Source organism: Eulemur rufifrons, chromosome 16 (assembly GCF_041146395.1).
Source record: "Eulemur rufifrons isolate Redbay chromosome 16, OSU_ERuf_1, whole genome shotgun sequence".
Classification (NCBI taxonomy): domain Eukaryota; kingdom Metazoa; phylum Chordata; class Mammalia; order Primates; family Lemuridae; genus Eulemur; species Eulemur rufifrons.
The window spans coordinates 50,936,643-50,949,077 of NC_090998.1; the positions used below are offsets into that span (position 1 = coordinate 50,936,643).

At 40.5% G+C, this 12,435-nt stretch overlaps 1 protein-coding gene across 2 annotated transcripts in view; it reads left to right on the forward strand.

Annotated features, from left to right (window-relative positions):
* The first annotated feature begins 411 nt into the window (after positions 1-411).
* The window catches only part of HMGA2 (high mobility group AT-hook 2), a 128,204-nt gene continuing 116,180 nt past the window's right edge, over positions 412-12,435 (forward strand). Inside the window, exons 1-2 of one of the 2 annotated variants that reach the window (XM_069490964.1) lie at positions 412-1,321; positions 3,961-4,047. In XM_069490964.1, coding sequence (XP_069347065.1) covers positions 1,211-1,321; positions 3,961-4,047 — 198 coding nt within the window. In that variant the 5' untranslated portion in view covers positions 412-1,210. The remainder of the gene's footprint in view (positions 1,322-3,960; positions 4,048-12,435) is intronic. The other variant, XM_069490965.1, reaches the window with a different exon arrangement.

Consider the following 12,435-nt stretch of genomic DNA (forward strand, 5'->3'; position numbering starts at 1 on the left):
AGCGCAGGTAAAGGCCGATCCCCGAAACGTGGCTCTGGAATAGTCACGTTTCCGCACCTTTCCAGGACAAGTGCCCAGGGGTGACCTCGGGCGGCGGGTGGGGCGAGGCCCGAGGCGAGCCGGCCCGGGATCCCCGGCCTGTCCCTTTAACCCCGCCGCCGGGCGGGAGCACGTGAGCTGGGCTCCGGCTGGCACCCGGGCGCCGCCGCCGCCGAGGCAGTTGTATTTCGAACGCTGCCTCTGGCCCGCGGCCAGGCGCCTTGGCTCGGCGGTCCGCCTGGCCTCCCTCCTCCTCATACTTTTCTTCCTGCGCAGCCCCCTCCCCTTTATCCGCCCACGATTAGAGGTGGGCACTCCCCACCCCCCCGGCCGCCACCCCCTCTCCAAGCGCGCACACACACACTCATCCCGCTTGAATCCTGGGGCAGGAACTCAGAAAACTTCCAGCCAGGGCAGCGCGCGCTTGGTTCAGGACGCAGGAGAGAGCAGCCCGTCCCCTCCGACTCTCCGGTGCCGCTGCCGCTGCCGCCTGCTCCCGCCACCCGAGGAGGCACAGTGCCACCCACTGCTCTGTCCCTCCCCTGTGCTCGTTGCCCGACCCTATCCCGGCGGAATCTCCTCATCCTCTCATTACTTTCCGACTGCCCAAGGCACTTTCTCTCTCCCTCTCTCTCTCCCTCTGTCTCTCTCTCTCTCTCTCTTGCTCTGTGAGCGCAGAGAGGGGGGGAAGAGGAGGAGGAATTCTTTCCCCGCCTAACATTTCAAGGGACACAATTCACTCCAAGTCTCTTCCCTTTCCAAGCCGCTTCCCAAGTGCTCTCGGTGCCCGCAACTCCTGATCCCAAACCGAGAGAAGAGCCTCTCCAACCTCAAGCCTTCTTTCGCTTGTCCTTCGCTTCCCTCCTCCTCTCGCTACCTCCACCTCCACAGCCACCTCTACCTCCGGCACCCACTCACCGCTGCCGCCGCCACCGGCAGCGCCTCCTTCACTCCTCCTCCTCCCCTCTTTCTTTTTGGCAGCCGCTGGACGTCCGGTGTTGATGGTGGCAGCGGCGGCAGCCTAAGCAACAGCAGCCCTCGCAGCACGCCAGCGCCCGCTCACCCAGCCTGCTTCTCCAGCCCTATCACCTAATCTCCCGAAAGGTGCTGAGCAGATTCGGGCAGTTGAGGCGAAGCGGCTGCAGCGGCGTTAGCGGCGGCGGGAGGCAGGATGAGCGCACGCGGTGAAGGCGCCGGGCAGCCGTCCACTTCAGCCCAGGGACAACCTGCCGCCCCGGCGCCTCAGAAGAGAGGACGCGGCCGACCCAGGAAGCAGCAGCAAGTCAGTACGCGGGCGCGGTGGGGGCACCAGCCCACCCCCGTTCCCGCTGCCAGGGCCCGGCGATGCGCCGGGCGACCCGATCGCGGGAGCTCAGTCGCCGACCGCTGCACGCTGCCCGCCGGCGGTGGGGGCGGGGGAAGGGCGGGCGGCGGAGTCCCCCACGACTGCGCCGCCGAGCCCCAGGTCGCCCGCGTCCCTCCGGGCGGGGAGGTGGGGAGCCGCGGCGGGCGGCTGCAGGAAGGCGGGAGGTGGGGTCGGGCGAAGCTCGTCCTCGGACTTTCGCTATTGTGCACGGCCCTGAGTGGCGCGGTGTCGCCGAGTGAGTGCAAGTGGCCGGGGTCCCACAAACCAGGGCTCGCCAGAACTTTCCGAGCCGTTTTTTGCAATTGCCGGAGGGGAAGGAGGTGCCGGGGACCGGGGCGCTCCGGCAGATCAGGGCTGAAGGTTAGAGTCCTAAGGATCGGAGAGTCTATCTCCCGTCTCCCCGTGCTCGCGGGCCGGGGGCGGGTGCGCCGCAGTCACCCCGTTGGCGCCCTCCCCAAACTCCCGGTGGCCCGAGACTCGCGCCCTCGCGACAAAGAACGCGTGGGGACCCGGCTGCCTCGTCCTCTTAAGGCTCTTTAAATGCCGTGCGGCAGCCGCTAGAGGTGGCCGGGGAAGGAGGAATGGGGGAGCCTGGGCCCCTGCGGGAGGAGGTTAACTAGTTCGGCCAAGGGCGCGTTGAAAGGAGTGTCCGAGAGGGTGCACGGTAGCTAGGGTCGCTTCCTCGTCAGGCGTCCCGTCCCCCTTTTGCCCCCGAATCCTGCGCCTCAGAGCTGCAGACATTCTAGGCGAGTGGCTGGGGGTTGGAAGGGCACGATTGAGGGGAGCCCGGGACCCCGCGGAGTGGAGGGTTTTGTCTGCGGATACAACCAATTAAGCGTGCAGCCGGCGCTTGCAGAGCTGCGCGCAGCGCCCAGGGCTGGGGGTTTTGTTCGCTGCAATTTCCAAGCCTCGGCGGGCAGTGTTGGAGCGGGATCTGTCTATTGAGAACATTTAAACTCCACTTCGTTGGGCTTTAAAACTTCTCTTTCGCTCCTTAGCCTTAAATCGCTTCCTTCATGGCAAATAGGCCGATTAGAAAATAATCCTAGAGTCCCAAAGCTGCCCGAGAGTAAGGTGGGGAAATTGACCAATGTTTGCTTGCCAGTGCATTTTAGAAAAACTGAGAGAGTTGTACCTTTTTGAAATCATCAAAGGAAACAAGCCAATCTAGAGGCCCCTGAGTTTTCCCGCTCTGCCCAAGCGACACTTTACACCGCGTTTGGATCCTGTTTTACACCTCCCAGGAAGTCTCTGCCCTCCCCCACTTGTTTCCCACCTGCCACCCAGCTCTCTCTAACTCTACTAATTGTAGCCCCCTCAAAAAAAAAAAAAAAAAAAAATTCCAGAAGAAAATGCACTGGGGTCTGGAGGTGATTGGACGTTTTTACCTTTGAGTTAAGACAGAGTTCACAAAGAAAGAAAAATGTGTCTCCAATGTGTTTGCACTGGATGTGCCCAACTGGCGCTAGTGGTCCCACAGAAAGCTTGCAGGGAACCTTCCCCAGATTCTGTAAATAGGATGCGAATTTTCATTGAGGACTTTCATGTGTTTTAAGTTAATTAGTCTCACTTAATCACTGAATCTGAATGAAATGTGAATAGATGATTCACTGGATAAATATTTAGGATCTGGAATATTAATCATCACATTCTCTTAACCACTTGAGTATTTACTGCTTGGCATGGGAGCCATTTAAAGTTTTGCTAAACCTAGTGATTGTTTCAATTTCTCCTTCCCAGACTCTCCATTCCTCCTCATTGCCCCCCCAAGCCTTTTAGTTTTCTCTAATCCACCTCCATAAGAGTTTTCTCAAAAGAAAGTTTTGAAGAAAAGTTGTTTATTTTTATCAAAAGCTATTTAAATTTAGACTGGAGACCATGTCTGCATCTCCAAAAGGAAGTGGAGAATTGAAGCAATTATGTAGATAATTCAAGCAAAACCTCCCACCACAGATTTACCATAATTATTTGGAAAGTTTAGGGGGAATGGAGTTATTTTGAACTGAAGAACTTGGATAATTGCTCCAATATTTCACTCACAATGTGTTGGTTTAAGGCGTAATAGACCTAGAATGCAGGTATACAGAGATGATTAAAAACTGCCTTTTCAATATGGAAGATGGTTGAAATATCTATGACGTTAGCTTCCTATTTCTGTTGTTTGAAATGCTAGTATAATGGGTAGCAGTATTCGTATAAAATGGTTATTATTTCTGTGAGTTGTCAAATGCATCACCATGTAAACTTTACACCTTTAAATAAAATATATGACTTTCTAGAGCATGCAATATTTTGGCCTTTGTTACTATTATAGGTTTGAAATAGAATCTAGTTTTCATATACAAAATAGAGTTTCCTCTTTGAACCCTTGCATTAAAAGTATAATTATTTCCCTTTTTCTGTAAACTCTGTATCATCATCATCCATTTATGCTTGAACTGAATGTGTTTCAACGGCTCTGTTGAGCAGCACATGCAGAAAATACAGCTAAAGAATCAGGGTCAATTTCTTTCTGACGGTCTTGCCACAACAGCATTTTTTCCCCCCACAAATAGGAGCCAACCGGTGAGCCCTCTCCTAAGAGACCCAGGGGAAGACCTAAAGGCAGCAAAAACAAGAGTCCCTCCAAAGCAGCTCAAAAGGTGAGATTTCTCAAGTCAAGTTCTCCTAACTTTATCAATGACTATGGGAACCTCCCTGTTACTTTCCCATTCTGAATCCACACCTAACGATTTGTCCCAACTGGGTAACCCAGGACTCATTTCCTACGGTTAACATTAGTTAGATGGGAGTTAACTTTTCTTCTAAGTAGATGCTTAGCATAAAAATTTCATGAAGATACTTACAGTGTTGTTTTTAAACAAACAACCACCAAATAATGTGAACCTTAAAATCAGGGAGTGGGGAGGAAGAAAGGGGGAGTGGAGAATGACAGAATAATATTTGCACCAGTTGTAAAATAGTTAAAAACAAATCAAAAGTATAGATTTGCCTGGTGGTGAAATTTTTGCGATTTCCTCTGAAAAATAATAGAGTTTAATTTACTTTGTGCTTATTTACGTGACTACTGCAAACCAAGTCCTATTAAAGTACTTTGCCAAATAGATGATAATTAAAAGTAAATCCAATTATGGGATACTGGAAACAATTTCATGAATTTTATAGCTTTAATTGTGATGATAAAGTATACTGTTTGTTCTACAATAAACTGGTAATGTAGTATATCATAATCTCAAAAAGCCTTTCCGTCAAGTGATATACAAATGCTCTGAATTAGACAATGAGAAGTTTTAACAAATGTTTGACTCATTTAATATATATTTTTGGGCAGGACAAAACCCAGTCAAGTGTAACATTCACCATTTTTCTAAATAAATTTTAAATTGCAGTTTAAAATAATTTCTTGTTGGTTGTATTTGAGCTAGAGAAGAGGAAATATCCTAGGGTCAGTGCATGTACAGAGAAGTGAAGGTGAATATAAAAGTCATTTTTTTGGCTTTATAAATAAATTGGGAAAAAAGTTTCTGCATTTTATTTGTGAATTTGTATAGTAGTTGAGAACAAAGGTTTAAAAATCAAGTAAATTTTGATATACTTTTTCAGTAGATTTGAGTGCACCATGTATAATATTTGTTAGAAAGGACTATATGCTCATCTTTAATGGAGTTAATGTTTTGTGTGGTTTTTCTCCATGACTGTGGGCACTAACTATATTATTTGTGATAGTTTTCAGTGTTGTAAACTGCCATAGCAACTAGTTGTTTAGGAATTTACTATAAAGTTATTTAGAAAGTAACTATGACTTCTTGTCTGTTTTAACAGTTTTGAACAGAGTTGAAGGAGCAGATTTTTAATATAATTAAACTTAACTGCTGCTTAGTGTTTAGGTTTAATTGTGATTTATATTTAATTAATAAACTTTAAAGTAGCTCTAAGTGAACTTGTTATTTAAAAGTGACAATAATATAATCTGGTATTCCCAATATGAATACTTTGTTTGTTCCATTTTACCTGGTTTATAAGTTAATGAAAAATAACTAATTTTACCAGGGAGTTTTTCTATGTTGCACAAGTATGGAATTTACCTTATTTAATTTTATTCTAAGGAGATGGCAAAGGAATGTGTTAGTAGTTAGCTAACAAACATTTAAGGTTTGATGTAATTGCTCTAAAAAAATGCATCATTATAATATCTCATGGGAAGAAATATTTAAATCTCACTGTAAATAATTTGGAATTTAATACAAAAAAAGGAAAACAAATTGCCTTCCAGATTTCATTGTATTACATTTTTTGAATGAGTAAATAGAAATGCTCCTATCACTTTGTCTTCATTTGAAAAAGTATACCACTGGCTACCAAAATCTTTATTGACAAAAGGAAAGTTGAGACTTGTGCCTAATTTACCACCTAAAGCAAAATAAAAGAAGTTGCTCTATTCCCAAGTAAGTTTGGATTTATTTTTAGTGACGTTAGGGCTAGGCATTTACAAATGACCCTCCTAGGTAACTCATCTTCCTGATAATTCTTCATGTGTATGCGTACATTATTACAATTTCCAAAACAGAAGTAGGTTTTCTTTTTTTCCAAAGAAGTCCTTCTCTTAAATCTTTCATTCTTCCAGACACAATTATTTCACACAATTCTGTTATAAAAGTCCCTCTCGTAATAAAAATGAATAAATACATTTGCCCATAACATGATTGTTATTTTTCTTCAATTTTGTAAATTACGCTTCATTTGGAGAAGATAATACTTTGCATAATAATGAATGACATTGATGAATCATTCATGGCATGTGTAAACTTAAGGTATTTTCACTTTCAAATCAGTATCTGTTGAGTATGCTACTCTCTATATAAACATGATGTTCAAACATTTGTTTTATTAAGTGTATATTGTATTCCAAAAAAAGTATGTTTGTTAGGATTTTGAAATGCAAATCTTTTTAGAAAAAATTATGTTTTTCATAACATGTAAGATAAACATACTCTGCTAGACTGACCAGAGTAGATATGAGAAGTCTTCTATGATTAATAAATTGGGTGTTTTCTTGCAAACTGGGACTCACCACAATGAAAAATACATTACAAAAATTGGTAAGTATATGAGAAGAAAGAAGTCAAAAATTAGAGAAGATGCAATGTACATTGGATTCCTGATGATGTTGTGTTTAAAATTTCTTGCTGCTTGAAATTTCTTTACTTAACAAAGTTTGTGTTTGGACTCAGTAACTGGCCTTGGGGCATTTGAAAACAAAACTACTTGTTAGAAAATTAACAGTGTGAAACTTGACAATGCATGCAGAATGTTGCAAGACCAAGTGGACGACTACTAAATTAGCCATCACTTTAATTTCAGACCACATTCAATAGAAAATTGATTTATGTAATATGTAAAACAAACACATTTATAAAAACACAATATGTTCTACTTGGAACTTTTGGAAGAGAAGATAAGTATTCTTCGATCTGCTTATATTCCATGAAAACTAATTCCCATGGATGCCCATTATATGACAATTGTAGTCATTCCTGAGGAATCCAATCTGAGTGCTCAGAATTTGTCCCTGAACCAATTTCATATCGTTGCCTTAATAAAAGGAAAGAAATCAGATGTTAATGTTTTACTGAATAATTAATTTATCGATGTCTGTGTGTTTGTGTATGTGTTTTTACCCCTTTATTTATTTTTTAGTTTGCTGTACATCTATGACCAGTTTTCTCTTAATTTAATTTTATTTTTTTTTCAGTTGTGTTTTCCTGTTATGGTTGTGCTGGATAGAAATGCTTTTTATTTCCATGTCTTCCATGTTTGGAGAAGGAAGTTATAACCCCTTTAGTTTAGAGTTTTGTTGTTCCTTTTCCATCAAGAGAGAGAGGGGTTGTCACTAAATTCTTCAGTGTTTAAGTCTCAAGTCAAATACATCTTTAAGTTTCAAGCCAATTCTCACTCAAGTATTTTTAGGAAATTTTTTTTTCTGAAGTTGAATTAAATTTTATTAGAAGGAAAATGAATATAACAAAATCTCAGGTGTAAGATGACCCTACTTCATAATGTCATAGATTTGCTTAATCTTCCTTTTGACTTTAGATGTAGTGGTCAGACCTAGACAGCAAAGTGCAGAATGAAAATATCGTCTAGGTAAAGCAACTATAGTTCAAATAATCTGTTCAGAATAAATATTTAATGTCTGTCTTCAGTTTGCTATAAAAGAAGTCCTGATATTAATTGAATGCTATAAAGACTAGTTCATGTTCCTTCTAATCATTTGCATTCCTAGAAATATGGTTTACTTTTCATAAATCATTGCTAACACCAATCATGGATATTTTAGGAAGAGAGAATGTGGGTTTTATTTACAATTTCAGATAAATCATTTGGCAAAAATGCTGAGTGAGGACAGAATTTTCTTCAGAATACGGTAGGCCTAACTGTAGAAAATAACCAACATCAATATAGGTAAGTCAGGGAAAGGTGTTAGAAGTTGTCATATAATTCCAGCCTATGGGTTCTACAGTACTAGTATGATTTAGTTTGATTCCTCTGTGTTTTATTAGGCAGGTAAATTCCATTTTGGGATTCAGGACCCTATCTGAGTATACAAATGAATTTAGGCAGATGGAGTTAAGTAAAGCCCATCTGCTGTCTACATTATATTTTAAGCTGTCTTACCTAAACAACTGACTAATTTTTTAATTTTACTTTACCAGGGAGGGCAAAGCCTTACCTAATGTATCAGCAGATTCTATCTGGCAATGCCTTTTTTTGTCATCACAGATTATATTCAAATATGGGAAATTTAAATACGTTTGAATTACTTTATGAAGTAACTGTATTTCAAGGGACCCATAGTTCTTTCTGATTCTTTGGAAGCTATCATCCTTCTGAACTCTTCTGAACTTGAAAGCTCCTCATTACTTTGGCTGACCTACATTCCTGGCTCATTTTTATCTCAAAGTCTCAACAGATCATTTTGCTAAGGAGATAGAATATACCAGATTGGTATTCTGTTGCATTTCAGTTCTTTCTTGAGAATAGATGGATGTTGAAGGATCATTCAAACCTGTCTTGTCTTGTTAGTTGACTTTCTGCAGTTTGCAGAACAGAAGACACAGATGGAAACTGAATTGCACTGTCCTAGATTCTAAAGTTTTTAGTTATGAATCTGTTTTGCCCGCCAGAAGAAAAAGGTGAATGGAGAACTGACTATATTTTGGGCTATTGCTTTATTTTATATTGCTTTAATACACTGACTAATTTTGAATGGTGTATTCTATTTGATTTAGTGAGAAGTGGTATGGGCATTCTCTTTTGTCTAGGATGATAGATTTGTTCAGAAGATTACGTAATCCCTGTGAAATCTTGTATCACTACTATTAATTTTTCTGATTACGAAAGAGACAAAGGGAAGATTTGGAGGAGGAAAATCTGAAATTTTGAAAATGACAACCTTTTCTGTTATTTTGACTTTGGTTTTAATTTAGTGTTTGTATACGTGAAGATAAGCATGTGGGCAATAATGACATAGAAGTTGAAAATAAGGGATTCCTTGGGTAAAACAAGAAAGAACTACAATGGATGATGGGATTTACTTATATTTCCTATTGAAAAACTTACTGTGATAGCAAATTATAACATCTTTTCAAGACTAAAAGTTTTGTACTCAACATTGAGAAACCCACAGAAGTGGATTATCAAAAATGTAAAATGAGAATTTCCTCAATGCTTAGTCTGATTGAATAGTCCGGTCGATTTTGATGCCAGTGCACATTGATTTATGCTGTTTATACTTTTTAAAGAGCACCTAAAACAAATAAAATTTGATTTTCTAGACTTTGGATAGGGCTCCATAGATTGTTAGGTTCAGCAGGTCTAAGTCTTAAAAAAAATCAAAATACATGAAAACAAAACAGCCACCATCACACCCAAATATTTTTCTAGCTCATTTTTTATACAGATGCATGATTAATTTGGAGTAGGGGAGTTCTGGCTTTATCTATCATTCATCACAGTACATATAAAATATAGTAAGAACATTTATAATAGCAAAAAATTAATAGCCACCTAAATTTGTCCCTGAAGTCAGAATTGAATTATTCTTGTGGTTTTCAAACTCTGCTCTTATCCATGTGTTTATAGGAAACTTGGAAATATTTTACTTTTAACTAATTTGATTTTCACCCTAGAAGGTTATCTTTTGTATTTTAAAATTTCCCATGGCAATTTTATTTTATATGAGAATAGCTCCCTGAAGAACAGACCCTTTACTGCGTTGAAATCAGATTGGGTCTCAGTTCTGCTACCTATGAACTTGGGCAGGTTGCTTAATCTCCCATATGTGAAACAGGGGAAGTAATAGCTGCCCTACTTAAGTAAGATAATGCTTGGAAAAATCACTGTGGAAACTTACAGAATTGGTAGGTGTTTTTTTTTTAAGAGTAGCGTTTTAAAATAAGGGGGGAGAGAAGAAATTACATTTGACTACCTACTAAATGCCATAGCTTTTATCAGGCACTTTACATATATATTAGCTCCTTTAATCCTCTGACATAGGCATTGTGGTCTTCATTCCACAAATGAGAAAACTGTGATTGAAAGATGTAAACTATGACATGTCTGATGTTTAGCTCTAGTAAATGATCACACCTGGGTTTGAATTCCACTTTAATGTCAAAGCTTTCCACTACTACGTGCTGTCAAATATTTTATAAAATATTTGATATAAGGTAGATTGCTGTTATCTCCAGTGATCTGAAAATACAGGTTGGAAGTTAGGTTTTGAGAAACTTTTAAAGTGGCCCTCCAAAGGTTATAAAGGGATTGGAAATGTGTGCCTTCTGTGACTGATAGCCACAGACTTCTGGTCCCCAAATAAAGCATAGGGCTATGCCTTTGGGGATTGTCACATCCAGAAGTTACCTTATTTCAATGGGAAGGCCAGATGAAATGATTTCTAAAGTTTTACTGAGCTCCAGCATTGTGATGGTAAGAAGGAAATAAGACACACATGTAATATAAATACATTCCTTCCTTGTCTCCCTTCCTCCCTCCCTCCCTCCCTTCCTTCCTTCCTCTCTCCCTCCCTTCCTCTTTTTCTGCTTCCCTCCAGAAGTATGATGTGAATACCTCCTGTACATCAGGCACTAAGCACTGTCATCAAGCTCAAGAAATATAATTGCTAGATGAATTCTTTCTTAGTTTTTTTAATGTGGAGTATATTAAAGCGCCTAGAATACCAGAACTTCTTAGAGGAAGAGATGATTCCATTTCCCATTTAACATTCCTCCCAACCCTCTTGAACTTGCTTCTAAACATATTAAAAATTAAGTTTACAGTTATGAATCTAAACTTTAAAAAAAGAAATTAAAAAATATGAATAGAGACAATCAAGGAAGAAATAGTACTTTTAACAATATGATATGATTGTTGTGACTACTAGTGTAATAGTGCTGGTAATATTCTGAAATATCAGTTCTTACAAATGCAGAATTCCTACTGTTGCTCCCTTTTCTCCAGCTATATAAGCAATCAATACTTAGTTACGTCTCCATTATACATAGGTTTATAGTATAGAACCAAATTCTATTCTGGCAAAGGAAAACCAAATATTCACTTCTACTGTATTGCATTTGTTGACATATTAAAACAAAACAAGCCCCCTAAAAGTTTTGTTTGTCTTTGAAAATAATATTCTGAAGAGCATTAAACACAGGAAAACAATGTTCAAGCCAGTGTTTTCCAATACGTAAAGATCCTGCATCTGTGCTGGTTTACAAACTAAAATCCTAACTTGTTTTGCAGGCTTTGTGAAGTTTGATTAGAATGATTAAATAATGTGGGTTTTAAAGAACAATGAAAACCTCCCAGATCGACGCCACACAGCACAGCTAATGTGTTTCTTCTAGATGTAGTCTCAGAAGAGGGTTTCGGTTTACATGTAACACTGGCCTGAACGACCAAGGAGCAAGTTTGCTTTTAACAAGTCCGAGTGATAATCGTGATATTTTGCCCTTTGGTTAATGGTGCGAATTTTATTTCTCAATAGGCTTTTTGTAAATGAGATGCTCATTTAAAAGTCATCTTATTTGCACAGCTTTCTCTCTCTTTGAGAGATTCACTTTCTCTGACTTTGAAATGGAGTGAAACCCTTTTAGGAAAAATACCACTCTCTTGAGTAGATTTTAGATACACCGGGATCACGTCATGGGCCCTGAAACATAACAACCGCACAGAAAAAGCCTGGTATAGCACCATTATCCTTTCAGATCAATAATTTCCTCCCCTCAACCCCCCACCACCCCCATTCCCATTAAAAAGGGTTTCTATCTTCCATGTTTGTGTAATTCACTGTGGGGTAAACTGCAATCTTACAATTGCTCCCAAAGATTAAATCAAATGCTGCTTCTGTACAAGAGAATTTTGTACTCGTATACCTCACTATGCACCATCCAAAGGGTTTCTTGAAAGTTTCGTTCTAAAGGTGGGGTGGATGTAATGGAATATTTGCATTTTCTGAACCTTGTGTGAGATATGGAACTAACTTGAAGAAAATCTTCCCTTTAAAGGTTCCATCGTGTTAGGAGTGAAAGAGTGTCTATGGCAGGCACTTCCAGGTACCTCCATGACTCCTCCAGGAGGCGTTATCTCCATTATACGGATGAAACCATATTAAGGTTTTCAGGGACTTGCCTAAAGTTATAAAGCTAAAATGGCAGGGCAGGAATTTGAATCCAAGTTTTCCAAAGTAGAGTCTGTGATCCTCTCAGGACACCTCCTTCTCTCCCTGAAGCAACACTCCAAAAGACGGTGTGATTTACTGGGCCCTCACTTAATTCATGCTCCTATGACTGAAGCAAGACAATGTCACTAACCCCTGACAATAAATGATTCCTTTGTGGAGCTATTCAAAAGTAATAAACAACAATTCAGAGTGCCCAAATCTGACGGTTTGAGAGCTCCTAAAGGCTACCAGGTTTCCTTTTGTTCTGGAAAATTAGCTGAATTGGTGACAGTTTTGTTTCCTAAAA